The 25,554-nt window shown below is 42.7% G+C and overlaps 1 protein-coding gene across 1 annotated transcript in view; it reads left to right on the top strand.

The window, feature by feature from the left end:
• Positions 1–20,742, top strand: part of LOC124616222 — a 49,826-nt gene extending 29,084 nt beyond the window's left edge. The window contains exon 4 of the mRNA XM_047144525.1: positions 20,596–20,742. Coding sequence (XP_047000481.1) covers positions 20,596–20,742 — 147 coding nt within the window. The remainder of the gene's footprint in view (positions 1–20,595) is intronic.
• Positions 20,743–25,554: the final 4,812 nt, after the last annotated feature.

Raw genomic sequence — 25,554 nt, 5'->3', positions numbered from 1 at the left:
CCCCTTCCATGAGCACCAGCGGTGTACGTCGGCCCCACATAAAGCCACCCCAGGACAGCAGAGAAACTCCACCTTGCTGCACTAACTGGACAGTGGGTCTAAAGCGTTCAGCCTGACCGGGTTGCCTCAAAACACGTCTTCGACGATTGTCTGGTTTATGGCATATGCGACACTTATCGGTAAAGAGAACGTGATACCAATTCTGAGCGTATATCAACTGTCCCGTAGTGAATTGATTTATCTTACCATGGACGTCGGGAGTGAAGTTGCTCGTCATGTAGCGTATTGCACACAGTTGGAATCGTAACGTGACGTCCTGTGGCTTCACGAAAAGCATTATTCATCAGGGCGTTGCTGTCAGGGCTCCTCTGAGCCATAATACATAGGTAGCGGTCATCCACTGCAGTAGTAGCCACTGGGTGGCCGGAGCGAGTCACATAATCGACAGTTCCTGTCTCTTTGTATCTCCTCCATGTCCGAACAACGTCGCTTTGGTTAATTCCGAGACGCCTGGACACTTCTCTTGTTGAGAGCCCTTCCTGGCACATAGTAACTACGCAGACGCGATCTAATGGCGATATTGGCCGCCTAGGCATGGTTGAACTACAGACAACACGAGCCGTTTACCTCCTTCATGGTGGAATGACTGGAACTGAGCAGCTGCCGGACTCCCTCCGTCTAATAGGCGCTGCTCATATATGGTTGTTTACATGTATGGGCGGGTTTAGTTACATCTCTGAACAGTCATAGGGACTGCGTCTGTGATAAAATATCCATCTGTCTTCAGGAGTTCTGGGAACCGGGGAGATGGAAAACTTTTTTTAATGTGTGTATTTAAGCCGTTTAGGGTTGTAAGAACGATCCTTTTCTGTAAGCTTGGGAGACCAAAACCTAATAACCATACTGGATTTTGAGATTTTAGGGGAAGGAATACAAAGAAAGTTCATGGAAGAATATGATCCTGACAATAGGAATGAAAGAGGACTGGCTGAATTGAGATCTGAAATTAATATCATATGGTAACAGCAAACTCTCTGATCAAGAATCCACTCTGTTCAATAATCACAAGACGAGGAGCCATACTTTCAGAGGACGCAGAAATACGGGAAGAATCCAGCTGGATTAAATCTTGGTCTGAATGAGATTCCGAAATCAGATGTTGAACTGTGAGGCGTAGCGAGGTGTACATATAGACTCCAGTCACAATTCAGCAATAATGAAGACTACAGTCAGGTTTAAGTGAATCTTCCGGAAGTATGAGTGCGGAAGGATGTGGATAATTAAAGTGCTGAGGAATAATAAAATGTAATTGAAGTTCGCTAAGGATGTGGTTACTGAAAGAATACCTGAGTAGGCCGTACAGTCGAAAAGATGAGGGCCAGTCTAAAAATGACACCCACAGACGTTGGACAGTGTAATATAGGTAAAAGGAGAGTGACTCCGAAGAAACCTTGCGTATAAGAAGACACGTTTCAAGTGATCGATGGATGAAGGAAGTGAAAAAATGTTCAGGGAAAGAGCAACGTAACTATATATATATATATATATATATATATATATATCTTAGCACTCTTGCACATTTCAGTATTTACATCGAAGAAGCACCCAGGGGAAAAGTGACAGGTTCAAGAGGTGGACCAAAATTAGATGTGGAAGGATTTAAATGGTAAGAACGCTAATTACATATCTATTCTTAGTAAATGTGAAGAAAATTTACAGTCTCTATTAAACGGAATGAAGCTTCTAATGAGAGTACAATATAGACTGAGAGTAAACTCGAAGAAGGCAAAGGTAGTGAGAAGAAGCAGAAACGAAAATTATCAGAAAGTTAACATCAAAGTTCATGGTCACGATGTAGACGGAGTTGGGAAGTTCTATTACCTTGTAAGCAAACTGATGGACGAAGCAAGGATTACATAAAAAGCAGACAACAACAGTCAAGGTGGCAATTCTGCCAAGAGAAGAAATTTCTGAGAATGTTCGTTTAGAGCATGGCAATGTGTCGAACAGTATCATGGAACATAAGAGAATCGAAGCGTTTGAGTTGTGGTGCTACACAAGAATGATGAAAATCAGGTGGACTGATACGGAATGAGGAAAGGAACCCATCAAAATCTAACAAAAAGTGATTGGAGCATTACAGTAATTTGTAATATGCCTCATCAAACCAGTAAAAAAAAACAGGAAGTAACACTAAAGGGACATACAAATTAAATCCAATACTTAAAACATGAGTCTGGAAGAACCCGCATTACAAAATATACATGAATACCTTTTACAGTACATATATTCGACGGCCATTTATGTAATTTGGCATTAACGGCATACAAAATATTTAAATATCATAAGTGGTGGCAACCTTAATGAAAATAATGCACATTCACATTTACAGCTGGAAGAAAATCCCTTGGCTTTTACTAAAACAAATGCAATAAACGATACTGTTCTAATAACACATTGTTTTATTCTAGAAGGAAACCGTATACCAGACAACCCAATGACTGAACCGTGGGAGCCACAACGAAAGAAAGGGCAACGCATTGAAAAAACTACATGTCTGTCTAATAACGTAGTCCGAAATTCGATCAGTCACAGTTTAACCTACAAGCCACACTACACTGCTGACTCACAGCAGTAACGGGAGAACCACGCTTAGTAGCAATAACTGTTGTGCACTATGGACTGACAAACTCGCCTTCGTCGATACCTGCAGGCTATCATCCACAAGGTGACAATAACGCTAGCACGTTACAGCCACTTCCACATCGAGCCCGATCGCAATATCAGAAGCATAGTTTGTAACAGCATGCAGTCATATGTTGACTGCCTACGGGTCTTCGCCCGCAGTGTTCACAGGTCGTACCTTCGTCACTGTCATGCTCTGACTGACCGCTCGCGCAGTGCACACCCTGGAATCTGCATCCATATCCTCCTTGGCCAAACAGAATCATCATGCCACTTTGCAGCGACAGTATGTGGAGTCCAGAGCCATAGTCGTTGCTAGAAAGGTTCAAAAGATGACGTCGGCTCTCGGGAAGTTTCGAGAGTATCAACAGAAGTGAACGATCAAAGCACACACACTTTCCTCCTGGTTTACGCCACCGTAGGGTCTTTGCAAGTAACGCGAAATCTACGCCGCCAATGGTACGGACGCGCAATCAAAGCGAGTGTGTTCGATCCCTATGCCCGAGTCCAGCATGGATACTAGGGCAAGAATCCCCTTGTGGTCATTCAGAAGAGCAATCCACACTACAGTTTCTTGAAGGGGAAACGGACACTGCCTGCCACATCAGGAGGGTAAGCTTGTGTGACAAACGTTTTTCTGTTTTGTGCCTAATGTCTGGCTTGCTGCGTGGAAACAACCCAGCAAACTCTAGCAATAAAAACGGATTGTCTTAAGAAAATCTCAGTCTGATTCGAAATGAAAACTATGAATTTTAAATGGGTATCAGCCCGCAGTAAGCCCTACCTGTATCATACTAATAAATCAGGCAATGCTTCGTTCCTGAATACTTGTGGGAACTGTATATGCGTTCTGACATAGGGTATGCCTCAGAATTATGCCTGGACGAGAAATGCAGATCCACTTTGCGAACATCGTCCACCTAGAAGGTACAGATCTTGAAATGACAAGAAGCGGATATAACGTGAATGAAAATGGTGCGAAAAGTTCTCGGCCGATTTTATAAGATAGGCTACTCTTATGAATATTCAAACGCTTTTTTTTCAGAAAAAGCAACACCGTACAAATTTCCTGTTAAAACAGATTGCTAGAAAGAAATAGCTTTGGCTTGCTGTACTGTGAAAATGTGTGCTTTATTTTCTTTCTCGAAGTTGGTTTTACCTTAGGTTTCTGGGCGTGTAAAACAGTAGACAGATTGTCCCTCCGACATGTAACGGAGTCAATAAAATGCAACACCCACAAGGACAAGGTTATTTTTTTTTTATAAGTGAACTGACATGTAGTTTCAGACGAAACACTTATATCAATAGTCTGAAACGATCATAGAGATCGCGAATGCCAGTCTGCGACAGACTGCCCCAACCATCTTGCGCACTTCGCTGCATTTCGGTCATGGTTCTTGCAGACCCTAGATAATGAGCCCTAGATAATGAGCAGGCTCCAGCTTCATCACGTCTATACGTGTTCAGTTAGCGACAGAACTAGCAAACTTGCCGCCCAGGGTATTTGTAGTACACCACGAAGAGCACGTAGCGGCGCAGCAGCCCTGCGTGGCCCTGCGTTGTCCTGCTGAAAAAATACATCAGGATCTCATCGAAGAATTGGCAGAAGCAGGCTGGTAGCGACCAGCGAAATGTAGTGAGCTCCGGTTACTCTATCCTGCAAAAATGTCGAATTTGACCGCTATTTATAATGGCCACCCATACAATGGAATTTTGGTTATGACTTAAGCATTCTGGGTCAATTTACTCCGGAATACGCAGCTCACCAGTTCCATCCCATACATGTGTACATCCATCAGTCTTATGCAGACGAAACCTACTCTCATCACTGAAGTCAACAGGGGGCCTATCCGCTCTCTAGCAATTCTTTCGCGACACCACAGTAGCGATGCATGGCGAAATCCAAGTGTTAGTGGTATCCTGGCCAGAGGTACGTGTGATCTCAATCCTACTACAAGCAGACTGTTCCCGATTGTCCTTAGTGACATACCAGCTGTTATGTGCGCAGATTTCGTCCGTGGATGATGTTTGGTCGGCCATCGCTGCCCGCATAACGCAGCGGTTTTGGCGTGCGTCAGTAACACACGGACATCCAGAATCTTGGAAATATTCCACAGACCACAACTGAAAGCAGCGACACATCTTAGATATATTGTGCACGACATGAGCATAGATCCATAGTTACATCTATTCATCTTCCTGCTATCCCACAATGCAACGATCTTATTCATGTAGCTGAGTATGTTCGACAGTAACTATCTGCAGACTCAAAACGTGTACAGACTGGCCTGCTGAACACCATCCGTTCACGATGACCGTGACGAATGAATCACCAACACTAAAATCCCCCGGAATGCACATACGAGGGTTGTCCAGAAAGTAAGTTCCGATCGGTTGCGAAATGGAAACCACAGTGAAAACCAGAAACGTTTTATTTGCAACAGTTAGGTACACCTTCCACCTACTTCTCTACATACACGCCGCTCCAACGTCGAGTGTTGTCGTAGTGTTGTATCAACCTTCCAATATCCTCGTCATAGAAAGCAGCCGCCTGTGCTTTCGGCCAGTTATCTGCACTGGTCTGCAGCTCGTTGTCTGTGGAAAAATTTTGTTTTCATAGCCAGCGGTTCTTGTGAGCAGAGATGAGAATCAGGGGAGCCAATTACAGACTGTATTGTGGGTGTTCAAACACTTGTCGTCGGAAACGCTGCAGGAGCGTCTTCATTGCCCCTGCAGTGTGCGGCCGAGAATTAGCGTGAAGAAGGAAATCCTCGACAGGGGTGTTATGTGGGCTGCATGACACAGGCGAAATTTCTAACCAGGCCCCCATATTTGGCGGGAGACGCTATTCCCTACGCATCTTTACGTGTTCACTGTTCACTCAAAACTGAAAAGAGCGACTCGACATGATCAATATTAGAGACACTGCAAAACACACCTGTGCAAAGCTTTACCGGATTTTCTCAGTGGTTTCCATTTCGCGACCGATCGGAACTTACTTTCTGGATAACCCTCGTATTACATCCTGGTGTCACTGAAAACAGTTCTTTATGGGTTTGCAACTTTTTCTGGTACTGTTAATTTTAAATAAAAATTATATACACGATAATTTGATGTTATGTTATCGTCTTCGAAACCGGTTTAAACAGAAAATGTTTATATTAGGAAATTTGTATTATACTACATTGTTTTATGAGTATGATACAGCTACGTAATCTCAATCTTCCGTAACTTTGCCCTTTCACAAATTACAACTACAAAGTAATGTGACTGAAGCTGATATCTTCATATATCTAGCTGCTGTGGTGGTCTCTTGCATACGTTACCAATTAATTTACCAAATGAATGGAAGCTGCCGTAGTTAAAATCATCTCCGAGAAAGACGCTGAAATTCCATATTTTCACAGCACTACGTAGCACAGCATTTCTTTTCTCCCAGTCTATATTAAAAGAAGACCTGTACAGTGTTGTTTACGAGTATCTTGCAAAAATCTGACGACTATTTGGGATATCGGCAACAAGGTTTCTGTTTTATATTATGTTACATTTATTTTTATTCATTCGCCCAGGGGACTTCAGGTAGAAGTAGCTAGAAGTACGAGGGTGGAGTCAGCGGGCTGAGTCTGACGTTGCTTCAGGCTCCTTCTTTCTGCTCCCCTGTCGGCCTCCCCTGGCCAACTCTTGCTTTCTATTCCAACGTTATAAGGTTTCGAGGCCCGAGAGTATCTTTCCAATTTACTCATTCCTATCTCTAACCCAACTCTTGAGGGGAGTCCACTGCTTAAGAAAAGCAGCAATCCTGTATGCTGTGAGGGTAGCACCGCAGATTGGACGAGAGTCCAGCACCCTCTGTTCGTAATAAAGTTAAACATGCTTTCAAGACTAAAAGTAAGCCTCCGAACATTACTGATAAAACTAGACGACGTCAGTGGCAAAGAAATGGTATACGATTTGGAATGTGGAATGTAAGGAGTCACTACAAGGCAGGACCTGCAATCAGTGTTGTCAAAGAAAATCAGAGGTACGAACTAGACCTAGTTGCAGTGCAAGAAATCCGGTGGGAGGATGCTGGCAGCGTAGATGTTGAAAAAATGTACTATTTTGTATGGAGCCTGTGAAAGAGGTCATCTGCAAGGCAGTGGTTTTTGCGTCAGTAACACTTTGGCCACTAATGTTTCAGAGTCCGCGTCAGTCAATTCAAGAATATCTGTTCTAACAGTGGACGTAAAGCATATTAACCTGGCTTTTTGAACTGTCATGCTCCCACAGAAGAAAGCCAAAGTGAAGTGAAAGACGAGTACTATGCACAGCTAGAGGCAGTGATGGACGCTATACCAAATGGACATCTGAGGATCCTCCTTGGCGATATGCATGCCAAGGTTGGGAAAGAACAAATAATCGAAGACACAACAGGAAGGCTCAGTCTACACGACGTAAGCAATGATAATGGACCGAGGTTCATCAGCTTCGCTAAATCATCAGGGTTGTCCATCTCCAGCACAAACTTCCAGCTGAAAAACATACGTAAGTTAACCTGGGTGTCACCAAATGCGAGAACTATAGATCAAATTGACCATGTTGTCATTGGTCTAAGAGCCAAGAGATCACATGTTAAGAAAGCACGGGGTGTCGAGGGCGAGAGTGATCATTTCCTGGTCAGAAACAAAAAAAAAAAAAAAAAAAAAAAAAAAAAATGTGTGTGAAACCTTATAGGGCTAAACTGCTAAAGTCATCAGTCCCTAAGCTTACACACTACTTACCCTAAACTATCCTAAGGACAAACACACACATCCATGCACGAGGGAGGACTCGAACATCCACCGGAACTAGCCGCACAGTCCATGACTGCAGTGCCCTAGACCGCTCGGCTAATGCCGCGAGGCTGGTCAGAAGCCTTTTAAACGTACAATGTAAATGAAGAACGGGGCCTTAGTTAAAAACAATTGGAAGGTACCATGTGGAGAATCTAAAATATGAAGCAGAGAAGACCGAATACCATGTGCAACTTAGTAGCCACTTTGAAGCACTCAGTGAAATGGAGGCGAATCATGACCTTGAACTAACGTAGGGAGATATACAGATCTCAGTTAGGGATACGGTAAAGGAAACACAGTGGGCAAGAAGATCTGGTTTTGAAAGGAATGTGCAGATGCCCGGAAAGGAGGAAGGAAGCCAGGAGTAAGTGGCTGAAGGGGTAAAATCTGGCACAGGGGAAAGCACCATTTGAGAAGCTCCCAAAGACTATACAGGCAACTTTGAGAAGAACAAAGAGGAAATATATAAGGGATCTCATCAATGGAGCAGAAACAGACTTCAGAGGAGAAAAGACCAGGAAGATGTTTCTGAAGGTGAAGTACATCTGCAAAAGTCACCTGGCCAAGTAGAAATTAGTCAGACTTCCATGATAAGATCCTGACAAACCATAGCGATATACATGAGAGATGTAAAGAGTACTTTCGACAGCTGCTAAATCCGAACTGCAATATGATATCCAGTACCCAATTACAGCCGATGCAGATTATCCCCCACCTACCCTGAATGAGACAAAGAAACCAGAATCGGAGTCCCGGCGAAGATGGAATACAGGCAGAAATGATTCTGGCAGGAGTTGAGAAACTTGCAGAAAGAATACATCAACTCACACGTTAAATATGGACCAAAGAAGAACTATCGGCAGCATGGAAAACAGCTCTGATTTGTATAATACATTAGAAGGCGGCAAACAGAATCCAATTGCCTCATACAAATAATTCAGCCAGTTGCAGAATCAGTGATTGGGGAGCACCAGTGAGATTTCCGCCCATAGCGGTCAACAGTAAATAACATCTTCAATCTCGCGCAGCTCACTTAGAAACTGGGTGAAAATGGTAAACATTTGCATATTTTATTCGTTGATTTTAAGAAGGCCTATATTCTATGAAACAGGCGAAATACCCTCAGATTTCAAGAAGAATATAATAATTCCAATACCAAAGAAAGCAGGTGTTGACAGATGTGAAAATTACCGAACAATCAGTTTAATAAGTCACAGCGGCAAAATACTAACACGAATTCTTTACAAACGAATGGAAAAACTAGTAGAAGCTGACCTCGGGGAAGATCAGTTTGGATTCCGTAGAAATACTGGAACACGTGAGGCAATACTGACCTTACGACTTATCTTAGAAGAAAGATTAAGGAAAGGCAAACCTACGTTTCTAGCGTTTGTAGACTTAGAGAAAGCTTTTGACAATGTTGACTGGAATACTCTCTTTCAAATTCTAAAGGTGGCAGGGGTAAAATACAGGGAGCGAAAGACTATTTACAACTTGTACAGAAACCAGATGGCAGTTATAAGAGTTGAGGGACATGAAAGGGAAGCAGTGGTTGGGAAGGGAGTAAGACAGGGTTGTAGCCTCTCCCCGATGTTATTCAATCTCTATATTGAGCAAGCAGTAAAGGAAACAAAAGAAAAATTTGGAGTAGGTATTAAAATCCATGGAGAAGAAATAAAAACTTTGAGGTTCGCCGATGACATTGTAATTCTGTCAGAGACAGCAAAGGACTAGGAAGAGCAGTTGAGCGGAATGGATGGTGTCTTGAAGGGAGGATATAAGATGAACATCAACAAAAGCAAAACGAGGATAATGGAATGTAGTCGAGTTAAGTCGGGTGATGCTGAGGGTATTAGATTAGGAAATGAAACACTTAAAGTAGTAAAGGAGTTTTGCTATTTGGGGAGCAAAATAACTGATGATGGTCGAAGTAGAGAGGATATAAAATGTAGACTGGCAATGGCAAGGAAAGCGTTTCTGAAGAAGAGAAATTTGTTAATATCGAGTATAGATTTAAGTGTAAGGAAGTTATTTCTGAAAGTATTTGTATGGAGTGAAACATGGACAGTAAATAGTTTGGACAAGAAAAGAATAGAAGCTTTTGAAATGTGGTGCTCCAGAAGAATGCTGAAGATTAGATGGGTAGATCACATAACTAATGAGGAAGTATTGAATAGGATTGGGGAGAAGAGAAGTTTGTGGCACAACTTGACCAGAAGAAGGGATCGGTTGGTAGGACATGTTCTGAGGCATCAAGGGATCACCAATTTAGTATTGGAGGGCAGCGTGGAGGGTAAAAATCATAGGGGGAGACCAAGAGATGAATACACTAAGCAGAGTCAGAAGAATGTAGGTTGCAGTAGGTACTGGGAGATGAAGAAGCTTGCACAGGATAGAGTAGCATGGAGAGCTGCATCAAACCAGTCTCAGGACTGAAGACCACAACAACAACATATATTCTATACATCACAAGAGCCTGCTCAGTTGTTTAAGAGAGTCTCGCATGGCAGAGAAACTCATGAATCTGATAAAGACTTGTCTCAGTGAAACACCTGCCAATGTGAAGATGGGAAATCGCGTAACTAATGAATTTGAAATAGCGACAGAACTCCTGTACAACTTTGCCCTCAAGAAGATCGTATGTGAGGCCTTCCAAGAGAACGAAGGGATTGACGTCGAAGAAGAGAGAGACTGGCATACTTAGCCTATGCAGACGACATCTGTTTATTCTCTAGGTTTGAAGAGGAGTTGAAGCAAATGACCAGAGCACTAAAGGAGGCTGCCAGCAAATTTGGGCTAAGCATAAACGAAGCCAAGACAGAGTACCTTGTTATGACGCGTGGTCAAAGTCAGACTGCTGGTTATCTACAATCGCTGCGGGGGGGGGGGGGGGGGGGGGGTGTTCCAGTCCTACAACAGAGTGCATGAATTTAAATACCTAGCGGCACTTTTCACTGAGATCAATGCACGAATAGAAGCAAAAAAAAAATAAAAAAGATCTTACCACAGCCTACCACAACTGCTTCGGTTCAGATATCTCTCCACACATTCAAGATTCGACTATACAAAACCCTAATCCAGCCAGTTGTTCCGTATGGTTGTAAGACATGGGAGTATCCGAAAACAGGACTTCCATAAGCTCTTCGTTCTTGAGAGAAAAATGCTTCGGAAGATCTTCAGTCCTGTCCTCGATGCAGACACAGGGGAAAGGAGGATCCGAAACAACCAAGAGCTTGGGGAACTATACCAGCAGCCCCACATAGCAGAAAATGTCAAAGACAAACGAATACAAGGGGTCGGCCATGTGGCCCGAATGAATCACAGATGGCCTCGGAAGCTCCTGGATTTCACATCTACAGGAAAGAGGCCCCCAGGGAGGCCCTAAAAGGTTTGGAGGGATAGTCTCCATGATGATTTAAACCAAGGGTCAACAGATGTGGACGGATGGCGGACAGCAGCAATTGACAGAATAAAATACTGGAGAAAACTTATAGCAGCGTATGGTCCAATGGGCCTGATCACGTTGTAGAATAAGAAGATTTATATTCATACACTTTACCTGTGTATTTCATGCAATTTCATATATAGCTTACATCCGTTCGATTATTAACTAGAATGTTGTGTGAAAAATTGAGGTAAATGGGTCACGATCTATTCGAGAATGTTTCTTATATATTTGTACAGATATCTCAAACTTCTTGAATATAATTGTTTTCGTGATCAAAGTCATCCATGGCAGTTATAGTGCTAAAGATGTTACCTGCATTGCCGTACACACATCTGCGTTACTCAGCAGCTATCACAGTTTGTCGGATTCCCTGAATGTACGTGACGGAAGAAGTTAAACAAGAATTTAATGAAGGAATATTATTTCTTTCATTTCATAATCTGGATTTTATGACTACCCCTTTACATACGTACCGCGCACAACGATGGCTGGGGGAAGGGGAGAGTTGTGTGTGTATTTTGCTACCTAGGAACTAATTTCTTAACCTAAGATGCTGAGACATTTTTTCTGCTGTATTTAGATATGTGTGGACGTTAATGTCAATGAAACTTGTGTTTCAACTTATGGAAGTTCCAGGTGAATAAAAAAATATGATTTCGCTGGATACTTATGTATTTCCTTGACGATTAGTCAGTGGTTGTAATCATAGTGATACAACATGTCGTATATACGACGCACATACTACCACTCATAATTGTAGATGTAAATGTATTCACATTAAATGGCGATGTCTAAACCGGCGTGATTAATAGTGATTGTTAGATCTTATTCCTGGCCCATTTCGTGAATACTTCCATCATTGAGTTAGAAAGTGGGTTCTTAGTCATTAATTACTTCCATGTTATGTTGGACAAGTAAAATCCAGAGATAAAATGTATAGGCGTTACTGACGTGTCCTTTAATAATGGCATAATTTTACATAATTGGTATAGACGCGTACTGGTCTCTGTTCTCACTTAAGCAAGAACTCTAAACTTTCAAAATTAATGGTTAGATTAACGCACAGATGGGGTTACCAAGTGTTCAAGAAATGAACACTCACAATAAGTTTGCTATACCAATCACGATTAATGTAATAATAAAATGTATGTTTGAAATAACAAGTAACTGAAGACTATCTCTTTATTTCTATCGACATTCAACAAAATAGTCTCTTTTGGTTGTTATAAAGAAGGACAGGAACATGTTAAACTTAAAACTACATTGTTCAATAATAAAAAAAAGTAAAGGAGACGACAAATTATGAGCTTCTGCATTAACTCGCGGCAAGTAGGCGATTAGATTGCTCATCCGATCTTGGAATTCTTAAAATTCCTAACAAGTATCTACAAATTGAGAAATTTCTCTGAATGAATCCCAACTTCAGCAACTGCGGCAAGATAAATAAACTCGCATATGTGAACGAGGTTTAGTTATCTGAGTCTGTAAATATCAGTCTTTTGTAGCTGACAGAATTTCTTAAAACATCTTCAGTGCTTTTTAGATACATCAATACAATGTCACATATTAGGATGACAGTAATAATTATAATAATTCTTAGAAAAGCGAATATTAAGTTCTGATAGACCATAAATGATGGACCAACTGCCACCATAAGCTTATGTATTTCATCCTTTAAATAAAAAAAACCGTTGCATATATATATATATATATATATATATATATATATATATATATATGTAAACTACTGTTGTTTTTAACATATTAAAGTGATCAACAGCGTGCAATGTTCAGAATGGACGACTGTTGTCACTGACACTGTCATAAAATCTTTGCCGCGCGGGATTAGCCGAGCGGTCAAGGCGCTGCAGTCATGGGCTGGGTGCCTGATTCCGGCGGAGGTTCGAGTCCTCCCTCGGGAATGGGTGTGTGTGTGTGTGTGTGTGTGTTTGTCCTTAGGATAATTTAGTTCCAGTAGTGTGTAAGCTTAGGAACTGATGACCTTAGCAGTTAAGTCCCACAAGACTGAATTAACTTTTTCACTTTTGTTTTTTTATTTCATAATTTCCATCTATCGGTAGATTAAACCTTGCGTAACGTGTTATTGTTATTTGTTTTGTTGATACAATTCCACAGTCTTGCTGTCATTGTATATGAGCTGCAATTCTTGAAGTTTAACAGTACTGGTGAGGAACTGAGGAAGAAGATTGTAGCCAGTTTAGGGAGATACACATGGCGTGATGGTGGAGACACGATGTCATAGTCGATTACTGGCTGCGTCAGTAGCGAGAGCCGACGTGGTGGCTGAAGGGAAACCGATGGCTTGGTCGTTAACTGTCATGGCAATTTAACTGCGAAACCGTAACTGGATATTCTGGCCATTAGGTTCATTTAAGAGCTTCCTGTCTAGCTAACATCAGCGTGATAGCGACCTGTTGACAAATCTCGAAACAACGGAACGTTTTATAAATCCTGCAATACTTTTCGTCGGAGCGACTCTCTATCAATATTTCCAGCAAGATATATATGTAAAGTGATCGGAAGCGTACGACGTTCAAAACGGACATTGAAATCACTCACCAATCTGCATGTTTCAACTGGCTTTACTGCCGTACCCAGGTCAGAATAAAATAAAAACTAAATGCTTCTTACCACCAATTAAATCAAAGAATATCCTTTCACCCGGTATGTTAGTTTAATGAGTAATAAATCAATAATGGGATGTTTGTGTATCTAGTAAGGTACTTGTTTAATCAGCCCGATAGAAATCGTACTGATCCATGGTAAGCCATGCCACAATTTGGTAAGATTTTCCCACATAGTAGTACAAAATTTTCGAATATAGGATTCAAAGAATCTATTCAAAGCAGCAACTGATCTTTCACACTCTCTGTTGGTACCATGTTGCTCTACTAGAATGCCTTTAGTGATACGAGTTAAAGTTTCCCTATTTCCGATGTGCTTAGTAATCTTTACAGGCTTGTGTAAAGATCGAGAGCCGGCCGCGGTGGTCTAGCGGTTCTAGGCGCGCAGTCCGGAACCGCGCGACTGCTACGGTCGCAGGCTCGAATCCTGCCTCGGGCATGGATGTGTGTGATGTCCTTAGGTTAGTTAGGTTTAAGTAGTTCTAAGTTCTAGGGGACTGATGACCACAGATGTTAAGCCCCATAGTGCTCAAAGCCACAGAGTAGTAGAAAGATCGAGAGAAAATAATTTGCGTAAGCCTAGAGGTGTCGTATCGTTTTCAAATGAAATCTGGACAACTAGTGTTCCTTACTTAGTTTGATTTATAATACCCTTATCCTTCCATTATCGAGTACTATACCGTACTGTAATGCAAGGCTAAAATTTTTCCAATAAAAATTGAACTTTTGATATGTATCCTTTCCACTGTCACCACACGAATTAAGGTAACAAAGATCTACTAACTCGCTGTTCAGAGGTGTTATGACCAGCAGAATGGTCAGCGATACGTACCTACAATAAGAGGATATGGCTCCACAGACTTGTGTTCTACGTTGCTTAGACGCCCGCGTCACTATGTTAGATGCTGTTTACGATTGCTACTTCTGTTTCGTGCACAGTAGTTTCAAACAGAAAATGTCACAGCGCTATCGTGTGCAAAACAGTGGCATGAAGGTATTTTCAGAAGATTTTCCTTGACGTAAATGCATTTTTGATAAATTAATACGACGAATTCCGCCTCGTTAACCTAAATTCCTTTTTGTTACACGTTTAGAATAACCATAAAGAGAAGTATGTGACATGAAAATGCTGCCTTAGTAATCTAGTATTTTTTTCATACTGATGTTCGCTCTCCGTCCTCTTCCCGAAAATGCTGAGAACATATTTTGCTATGTTTGGTCGACTTCATATCTCTCCTATTCATGAGGTTGACCCAGCAATCTTTTTGAGTTTTACTAACAGGAAATGTAAAGTCAAACGTCCACTAAAATTCAAGTAAACAGCAAAAGTTAATATTCATGCATATGAAAGAGAATATCGATTGATCGAGTCTACTTACGAATGAAATAGGATTATTTTAACACTTAAACAATAATCAAAATGCTTCGTACAACCGCAAAAGACTCAATCCGGCACTTTTTTTTATCATAACATTGCCCTCGCTGCATGCTATTGCCATATGCGTGTTATAAAATTCTCGTGCACAGTTTCCGCGCTAAGACACTCAACTTCTCCGTCTAAGTATCCACATACCAACTTCAGAATCTTCTAGACACTGTTGTGTGGAGTAGCGATTTCTTTGCTGTGACAGGGGCAGAAGGAGTACCACTGCTATATTTAATACAGGCCGCATCGGGTTCATCAGCCCTCTTCCGAAGTTATTTCAATTCACCGCCAGGCTAATGCAGAGAATGCGACAAAAACTCGTTTTCGTTTTGGCTGATATTATGTAAAATGCGTGTGTTAGGAAAAAGCAGTTACTGCACAACTTTTAGCATTTTCACCTTTGGAGACGTTTGTGGTGCAAGCCTGTTGCATAGAAGCGGAGAGAAACCAAGGTCAATGACCACCGTAGTTACTCATAAAACTGCTGTAGCCGGCCTTTGTGGCCGAGCGGTTCTAGGCGCTTCAGTCTGCTTTGTGGATAAATTGCACTCTCGTAAAAAGTTTCTAGCTAATGCTGGAAAATGGAACACCTATATGGGTCCTTATCATGTTATTTATTATATGGCTACCTGTTTCGGTGCTTTAGTGCACCATCTTCAGGCCTTAGCTGACGCTAAGGGGGTTAACAGCATCCGTATACACGATTCAGCAGGCGTCAACTATAACCTCCACACAATAATCGTTTCTGTAGTGTTGGCTAAAGAGGCAACACCGTGTTACTAGAGGAGGCCGAAATGCACGCGTTAAGCTCACGCAGACTGGCGTGAGGAGGGAAGGACTATAGTGACGTGAAGTCCGGAACATGACAAGGGATTAGAATTCAGAAAGCGGACGTAGCTAGTTGATACTTAACTTTAATCCATTTATGATTATCGTCGCTCTCGACGGTGCATGATTCACAATATTATCTGTTCAGAATAGTAACTGAATATGGCACCTTGCTAGGACATAGCAAATGACGTAGCTGAAGGCAAATGAGAGCGTATGTAGACAGTGAACCAGCGCTAGAAAAGTCGGCTGTACAACTGGGGCGAGTGCTAGGGAGTCTCTCTAGACTAAACCTGCCGTGTGGCGGCGCCCGGTCTGCAATCACTGATAGTGGCGACACGCGGGTCCGACGTATACTAACGGACCGCGGCCGATTTAAACGCTACCGTCTAGCAAGTGTGGTGTCTGGCGGTGACACCACAGTTTCTGTATGAAATTTAGCCCGACTTTACCTCCCACTGTATAAAAGACTTGCATGTTACCAAATCTATGTCCCTGGCAAGTGTTACCCAACTTAAGCTTTTATGCTGACCGCAGATTAAGCAGAACCTATTTTGAACTGAACTTTAACTGTCTCAACACACCTTCCCTTTATACAAAACGCGCAACTGAAGTAAAGCAATTATCAGGCCCCAGTCAAAATTTACACTTCCCTTGCATCTTGACAACAGTGTTGCAGATTTCTCGAAAGCACGACAGCAAACAGCATACAGCAAGCAGGCAGCGGCTTAAGTAAACCTCTATTTCTAAGCAATATTTCCAAAATACTGCATATCGCATGGTGCATTGGGATAACGCGTAACGATAGACCGCGGGATGGGAATTCCTATGGAATGATATTCGAGGATATTGATTTTAGAATGAAATATATCTTCAAACAGGTAAAGTAACATTTTACGTGATGTTTACACATAACATTCTCTTGAACAATACTATGCTTAACAAAGTGAACAATGGTTTAAAAAAAGTCCAATATTAACAGAGAACTTGTATTAATCAATTGATATCTTAATGCATGATTCAGGGAAGTGGGGCCGTCTTTCCCTCAGCTCTGAGCAAATGAACGAAGTGAACTAGTAGCCAACAATCATTTCTACAAATTATGTGCGCAGTGCTGCAAGTCTTACCTCGAACTTTTTCTCTATAGCAAAAAAAGAAAATTATAGTCCTTTCGCTTTTCAGAATATACAAAATATTCAGCCTTTCTGTTCTTTAAGATACATCTTTCTTCTTCTGACAGATACAATAAGTCAACACAGCACTACTAAATGTGTCCATCACCTATAGCACTTCCACTGAGAATGTATTAGACTGCGCAGAGGCAAAGACTGCGCCATGACGAAGCCAAAGGTTGTTTGCCCTCTCTCTGATGTTATGGTTTTAGGGCGCAATGCCCTCTCTGACTTGTACATCTATAACGTACAAGAACCAAAATGACATGACCACCTTGCAGAACATGTAAAACTGGTTTTCGCAGACTACCAATAACAGCGATGATTTCTCTCCAACTATCATACTTGATCGTTGAAGAGATAATATCCCTGTTGCCGGTATTCTGCAAAAACCAGTTATAGACGTTCGCCACTGATAAATCGTGTTATACGGAGGGTGATAACTCCCTCACCCGTCAGATAAGGTACCGAAAGTGGTAGCCATATAATAAATAACATCGTAAGGACGGCTGTAGGTGTTCCATTTTATTACATAAATGAACGACCGAAGTCACTCAGACCTCCAATCACAGGGATAGACATAGAAGTATTCGTAGATGGTCGCGGTGAGATACATACCGTCCAGTTTGTTACGCTTTATCCCTTGCCCTTATGGCGCTTATTGGATAAAATAATATTCTTTTCCATGTGATTGTTTGAGAGGTGTCTTATGCTGCAGTCGTTTTGAATAATAAAAAAAAGTTATGGCATTACCTGATGGCCCTGAGCACTATTCGACTTAACTTCTGAGGTCATCAGTCGCCTAGAACTTAGAACTGATTAAACCTACCTAACCTAAGGACATCACACACATCCATGCCCGAGGCAGGATTCGAACCTGCGACCGTAGCGGTCGCTCGGTTCCAGACTGTAGCGCCTAGAACCGCACGGCCACTCCGGCCGGTTGACGTTATCTGTTACATACTTCAGAGAGACATGGAGACTTTCATTCTGCTCGAAAAATTGTCCACAACATTCCGTCACCTGCTCTAATCAGCACACGAGTTAAACAGATGATTAAAATATGACTCGTAGTGAGGTGCAACTCCAGAGTTCCTACTTTCTATCTGAAGTACCGCCAGACCTAGCAACACACAAGATAAAAGTACTATCATAGGAGACATATAATATGTGCTAGGGGAAGCCCGAGCGCTAACAGACTTCCTAATGCGGTAAACTGCATTATTAGATTTTCATGAGGCCTATTGAAGGTGACATCTTCGTTTCTTATGGGTGAACAACACGCTGACAACTGATCTACAATAATAATCTTCTACGGTAAGTAAAAGTACAAGGCGCACAGGAAATATACTGGGTGGGCCACTGATCGTGACCGGGCCAAATATCTCACGAAATGAGCGTCAAACGAAAAAACTACCAAGTACGAAACTTGTCTATCTTGAAGGGGGAAACCAGATGGCGCTACGGTTGGCTCGCTGGGTGGCGCTGCCATAGGTCAAACGGATATCAACAGCTTTTTTTAAAAAAATAGGAACCCCCATTTTTTATTACATATTCGTATAGTACGTAAAGAAATATGAATGTCTTAGATGGACCACTTTTTTGGCTTTGTGATAGATGGCGCTGTAATAGTCACAAACTTTTGGCTCACAATTTTAGACAAACAGTTTGTAACAGGTAGGTTTTTTAAATTAAAATACAGAACGTAAGTACGTTTGAACATTTTATTTCGGTTGTTCCAATGTGATACATGTAACTTTGTAAACTTATCATTTCTGAGAACGCTTGCTGTTATAGCGTAATTACCTGTAAATACCACATTAATGCAATAAATGCTCAAAATGACGTCCGTCAACCTCAATGCACTTGGCAATACGTGTAAAGACATTCCTCTCAACAGAGAGTAGTTCGCCTACCGTAATGTTCGCACATGCATTGACAATGCGCTGACGCATGTTGTCAGGCGTTGTCGGTGGATCACGATTGCAAATATCCTTCAACTTTCCCCACGGAAAGAAATCCGGGAACGTCAGAACCGGCGAACGTTCGGGCCATGGTATGGTGCTTCGACGACCAATCCACCTGTCATGAAATATGCTATTCAATACTGCTTCAACAGCACGCGAGCTATGTGCCGGACATCCATCATGTTGGAAGTACATCGCCATTCAGCCATGCAGTGAAACATCTTATAGTAGCATCGGTAGGACATTACGTAGAAAATTAGCATACATTGCACCATTTAGATTGCCATCGATAAAATGGGGGCCAATTATCCTTCCTCCCATAATGACGCACCATACATTAACCCGACATGGTCGCTGATGTTCCACTTGTCGCAGCCATCGTGGATTTTCCGTTGCCCATTTGTGCATGTTATGCCGGTTTACGTTACCGCTGTTGGTAAATGACGCTTCGTCGCTAAATAGAACGCGTGCAAAAAATCTGTAATCGTCCCGTAATTTCTCTTGTGCCCAGTGGCAGAACTGTACACGACGTTCAAAGTCGTCGCCATGCAATTCCTGGTGCATAGAAATATGGTACGGATGCAATCGATGTTGATGTAGCATTCTCAACATCGACGTTTTTAAGATTCCCGATTCTCGCGCAGTTTGTCTGCTACTGATGTGCGGAGTAACCACGACAGTAGCTAAAACACCTACTTGGGCATCATCACTTGTTGCAGGTCGTGGTTGACGTTTCCTTAAATAACGTAACTATCCGGCGAACGGCCCGGACACTTCAATGATATCGTCCAGGATACCGAGCAGCATACATAGCGCAGGCCCGTTGGTCATTTTGATCACAATAGCCATACATCAACACGATATCGACCTTTTCCGCAATTGGTAACGTTCCATTTTAACACGGGTAGTTGGCTCGTGTGTAACCAACAGTGAGAAAATCATGGCTTTCTTTATTTTGCTGTGGGTACGAATTTGGAATACCCATTTCAGCGTGGTACGTCTGTCGGCTGCAAAGACTGCAGCTGCTGCTGGTAATTTAAATGCTATTGTCCACATAGTATTCTCAAAACAGGCATGTGATCAGAGGTCATGCTACACGTCGATTGCTACCCGCACTATTGTCGCTAATCGTGTGTAACATGAGATCTGTGTCGGACTGGGTGATGGCATTTCACGCACGTATCTTCGGTTCTCACACTGAAATATCTGTTTACCTGTAGGTTTTAACGTACACTTGCAAACAGAATGTGATGTGACTGTCATCGCTACGATAACAGCACTATATTGCGTCGGTGGTCCGCTGCTCCAATGAAGCAGTGATCCGCAACACGAGATTCTAATAGGCTAACACTTCGTCAGTAAACCTGTCAATACCACTGCGGCAGTTGGTTTTACTTTCGGTTTCTGGCCATGTAAAACATTAGATTGTCCCTCAGACATGTAATGCAGGGAGTAAAACACTTTCGAGGACAAGGCGTTTTCTCTTTCAAGCAAAAAATTTGTAATTTTGTTCAAATAAATGTATCTGTGCCATATCTCTGGCGCGTTGCTGTTCCGGCACTATCGATAGCGACTTGTATTTCTGTTTCCGTCTGGTTCGGCCTGCGCAGGCGCTGAGGCGGCCGCTGCCCTCTGGAGCGTTTATCGTGGGGGGCCGCGCGCGCTCGGCTCGGCAATTGGATTCGCACCGAGCTGGTGGTATTTTGCCTTCCGCCCCGGCACGGAGGTGTGGTCTAGTTGTTGGTGGGCCTCGTTGATTTGGCCGTTGGGCGGTGCGGCGTGTTGGTGATGTGCTGTAGTGGACAACTGATGGATCCCCGCGCGCGATCGCTCGAGGTTCTCCGCCTCTGAAAAGGGTGCCACGAAATCGCTTGGGTTTCTGCACCCAGGAGTTGTAAGGACTGCAGGGCAGGCTTTCTGTGTGTTTGCTCTGTCCTGTCTGCGTGGCGGGGTACGTTTCACATTACTTCAGCTTTTGTTAATATTTTCTGCGTGATTTCGTTTTGGCAGGAGTCTGGGTGTCGAGTTTTCTGCTGCGGTGTGCTCGGTCGTCGCCCCTGTTTTCCCGACCGGGGGCAGCCATATCTGTTGGTGGGAATTATTTGGCAGTGTGTGTTTTGCGTGGACCCGGTGTGCTCACGCGCCCTGATTCTGAGTTGAAATTACTGTCGTCGGGTTGGATCGGTTGCTGGCGTGTGTGTTATTGCAGAATGAGAGTTTCACTCTGCAGCGGAGTGTGCGCTGATATGAAACTTCGTGGCAGATTAAAACTGTGTGCCCGACTGACACTCGAACTCTGGACCTTTGCCTTTCGCGGGCAAGTGCTCTACCAACTGAGCCACCCAAGCACAACTCACGCCCGGTCCCACAGCCTTACTTCTGCCAGTATCTCGTCTACCTTCCAAACTTTATAGAAGCTCTCCTGTGAACCTTGCACAACTAGCACTCCTAAAAGAAAGGATACTGCGGAGACATGGTTTAGCCACAGCCTGGGGGATTTTTCCAGAATGACATTTTCACTCTGCAGCGGAGCGTGCGCTGATATGAAACTTCCTGGCAGATTAAAACTGTGTGCCCGACCGTGCCCGTGTTCGAGTCTCGGTCGGGCACACAGTTTTAATGTGTGTTATTGGTTTTCTGGCTTGCTGGGGACTGCGCGCGCGCCTGTTCCTTTTTGTGATGTGGCAGCAGTCTGATATTTTTATGTGTGCTTGTTAAGTTGCTAGCAATTGCTTTTAGCCTTGTGCTTACTTATTTTTTTTTTAAATTGCTCGGCATTGTCATTTGTTGGTTCTTTTACCTTTATTTATTTGTAGTGTCAATTAAGCCTAAGACGATGTCCAAGGTGCTAGCAATTGATTTTAGCCTCGTGTGAACTTAATCCTATTTAAATTCTTGGGCGTTGCCATTTGCTTATTCTGTTACTCTTATTTATTGGTTGTGCCAGTTAGCCCTAAGATGATGTCAGAATTTGGATCTGTCAACCTTATTTTGGCTACTAGCGCTCAGGTGCAATATTGCCGGGCCTATCCCAGATTTGGTCATTAATTGAGATCCTTTTATACTGTATTTTTAGTAGTAGGTTTGGCAAGTGCACTTGCGTATGGTATTTAATAAGTCCCCCCCCCCCCTTCTTCCGCCTTCGTGTAAACTGATTTTGGAAAGATTGTTAGGTGGCCTGTGTTCTTTTATTACCTATGCAAGTTTGCCCGCTGCCGCAGTCGTAACATGTTTTGACCGGCAAGCGGCCCATGTTGGCTAGAGTTTCAATGTGGTCTGCGCTGTTGATGTTGGGCTTAGCCGTACATATATTTATTATTTGAGCTAGTCATGTACGTGTTGTTGTGTTAAGAGTTTTAGGGCATTTTTAATTGAGATACTTTTTGGAAATTTTATCACTCTTTTAAAGACGGTATAGGAAGGAGTAACGTCGACTGAAAATTTAATTTTAAATTACACATTTGTGCTTCACATTATAAAATTTAACAGTATTAGGTGAAAGTGTGTAGTTTAATACACAATGATTACTTGTTAATGTATCAAATTGTAAACAGTTTTGAAGTTTCTCTGTTCACCCGTGGCATATAACATTTTTATTACCTCATATTGTAAGCAGCTTGATTTATTTTTGTCACTCTAATTTGTGAGCCACAGTGTAATTTATTACACTTAATTAATTGTTTTGCGGAAATAAACCTTGAATTACATGTCCCCTTTTCATTAACTGAATCCCATCCAAATCTTCCGCTCAGTATCAAGTGTTAATTCAATGTAAAGCTGACTGTAAAACAATTTATCTTTTTCCCAGATATTTTAATAAGTAACGATGATACTGCTGTGTCGTCCGAACAAGACACAGCCAGGGCAAAAGCATGACAGGCGTTAAGATGAGAACTGGTACCAGTGCCACAAAGACTCGCCACTTGCTCCAGTTCCACTAGCCCCACGGGTGGCGCTGAGGATTAAGGTATCGACTTCGCCTCGGCCAATTGCCTGTCGAGTACAATCGCCAATAATCGGACGACTACGGGCAGAAGCCAACTCAGAAGAACAGCTCCCGTACTAGGTTATAGAACATCGTCCAGGGATGACTTAGATAGGGAATGTAGTTTAGTGAACTCTTAGAATTGAACAGACAGTTGTTGCAAATTCCATTTGCTATGTACTCTGAAGTTTACCTACGGTTTTTTGCAATTAGCCATCGACGGCCTTTTTTGTGTTATTTTAAATGCAGTCCTGCAGACGTCGTTATTCGAGTAGCCACAGATATAAGTAAACTTTTTATTTCATTTGCGTGACTTTGTTACTAGTTTTTGGGCGTATTGTAGAACCTTCGTTCTCCTATCCTTTTGTATGACCCTGGGGCATATCTGTTAGATTTTGGCGGGGGACAAATCGTCTTTTCGGTGTGCTGCACCACAAGCCGTTTCACGAACTCGCAAATTCGACCTACCTTAAGAACCGTGGCATCTAAGCTTCCACAGCAGTAGCGACGGGGTCTTCACAAAACTGGCGACGAGGGTCTACAGAGCCAACGGCCTTGCCGCAGTGGTAACACCGGTTCCCGTCAGATCACCGAAGTAAAGCACTGTCGGGCTCGGCTAGCACTTGGATGCGTGACCAACATGTCTGCCGAGCGCTATTGGCAAGCGGGATGCACTCAGCCCTTGTGAGGTAAACTGAGGAGCTACATAATTGAGAAGTAGCGGCTCGAGTCTCGTAAACTGACATACGGCAGGGAGATTTGTGTGCTGACCACGTGCCCCTCTGTACCCACACCCAGTGACTCCTATGGGCGAAGGTGACAAGGCTGCCGGTCGATACCGTTGGGCACTCATAGCCTGTTCGGGAGGAGCTTAGTTTTTTAGCTTTACTGTCTAGAAAAGATTTTAACCGCGGAACGTAAAAATGTTAAAGTTTTTCTTACAGGAAAAGATTGATTTACATGTATTTCCGCCTTGGACAGCTATAAAGCAATTATGTGTGTGTTTGGAAAATTATTTTAAAGGATATACGTATGTTTCCCAGTTAAGGGAACAAAATTTGTAAAAGAGCTAGCATAAAAGGTCGTAGTCGCTGAGAACAGCGCCTGCAAATTTTTTTCCCTGTAAAGGGGGGATATGTAGCTAACACTACCAGAAAACATACCAAGGATAGATCCGAGCAGTACTGCATGCAAGCTTGAAGGGGATACTGTGTCAATAGGAAGCACCATGAGTGTTCGGAAAAAAGTTTCTTACCAAGAAAAACACACAGCACACCCCGTCAGCATTTTCCTTGCTGTGCAGATACTTTCAAAGCAATACAGATTCAGATATAAATGGGCTAAGTAATCATATGAAACCCAATCACTCTGTAACGCGCCCCTTATACAAAAATACTCAGAAAGCATCCGTTAGCAACTTCCGAAATTGTGTCGCTGAAGTTTCGGTTCACCCTGTATATTGTAGTGTATCCGTTAAAACTAAGCACGGTTTCGCAAATCAAATGCAAAAGTAGCATTTAGAATACCAGAAACCTTACATTTAACAGTACACCACCATATAGGCGATATAAAGACAAATCTCTGTTCCGGTTTAGGTGCATACAAACTAAAAAGTGGACATTGACAGTTTTTATATAGGGCAGACAGGACTATCCTTTTCAACAGGATGTAGCTTTCAGCAAGCTGTCCAGACGTTCAGGTACGTTGGAGACTGGAGAAGGTCCTCCCAGTAACGTGGAGGTCGTTAACGGTAAGTCTGAAAGATTTATGGAACTCGCTCGCGAAAATAATCGAACAATGACAAGCCTTTAATTGAACGTCTGAGCAAGAATTCGATAATGAACTAAATGACTCTACACTATTCCTGATTGCAAAGCGCTATGAAGGGAGATACGCGGCCAAGTATGAGTGCGAGTAAAGTCAGAGCAATTACTCCAAGTCAACGCCCCGGCCTGTCCTACACAGACGTACCGTGCCCGCTGTCTTTACTGACCTCCCTTGCACTATTTGCCGCTCCTGCCTCTTATCTGTGCAGCCGACTGCGTCGCCGACTCCACGTTGGCGCTTTCGGTAACCAAACTTTGGGGCCTCATGTGTGATCATATATGGTCCCCTCCAACACCTTGTCGCGCCTCGTGGTATCTGCGCGTGAGCTCACGTGGTAACTCGTGAGCCCACGTAACATTGCCTGCGAAATGCCAAGCCACGGTCTTTTCCGTGACGTCGCCTTTGTACTCTGCGTATTTTCTACAAGCATTTATTCTTTGTGGTTTCTGTCCATTCCGTTTTGTAAATATGCGGCAACTCCCACCCTCTATGGAAAAAATTTGTGGGCGCTGTCCTCAGAGACAAAAACTTTTATACAAGGCTTTTCCCAAATTTTATTCCCTTAGTGGGGAAACCAACATCTGCTTTACAATAATATTCAAAAGACACCCATAATTGCCTTACAGCTGTCCACGACAGAAATACAGACAAATCAATGTTTTCCTGTAAGAGAAACTTTATCATTTTTACATTTCACAAATATCATTGTTCCATATTCTAAAACGTGGGTAAAGATACGTTTACTGTAAGATCAGCT

The sequence above is a fragment of the Schistocerca americana genome, chromosome 5 (genome assembly GCF_021461395.2).
Source record: "Schistocerca americana isolate TAMUIC-IGC-003095 chromosome 5, iqSchAmer2.1, whole genome shotgun sequence".
Taxonomy (NCBI): Eukaryota; Metazoa; Arthropoda; class Insecta; order Orthoptera; family Acrididae; genus Schistocerca; species Schistocerca americana.
The sequence above is the reverse complement of the archived record's forward strand: the minus strand, read 5'-3'. Positions and strand labels throughout refer to the sequence as shown.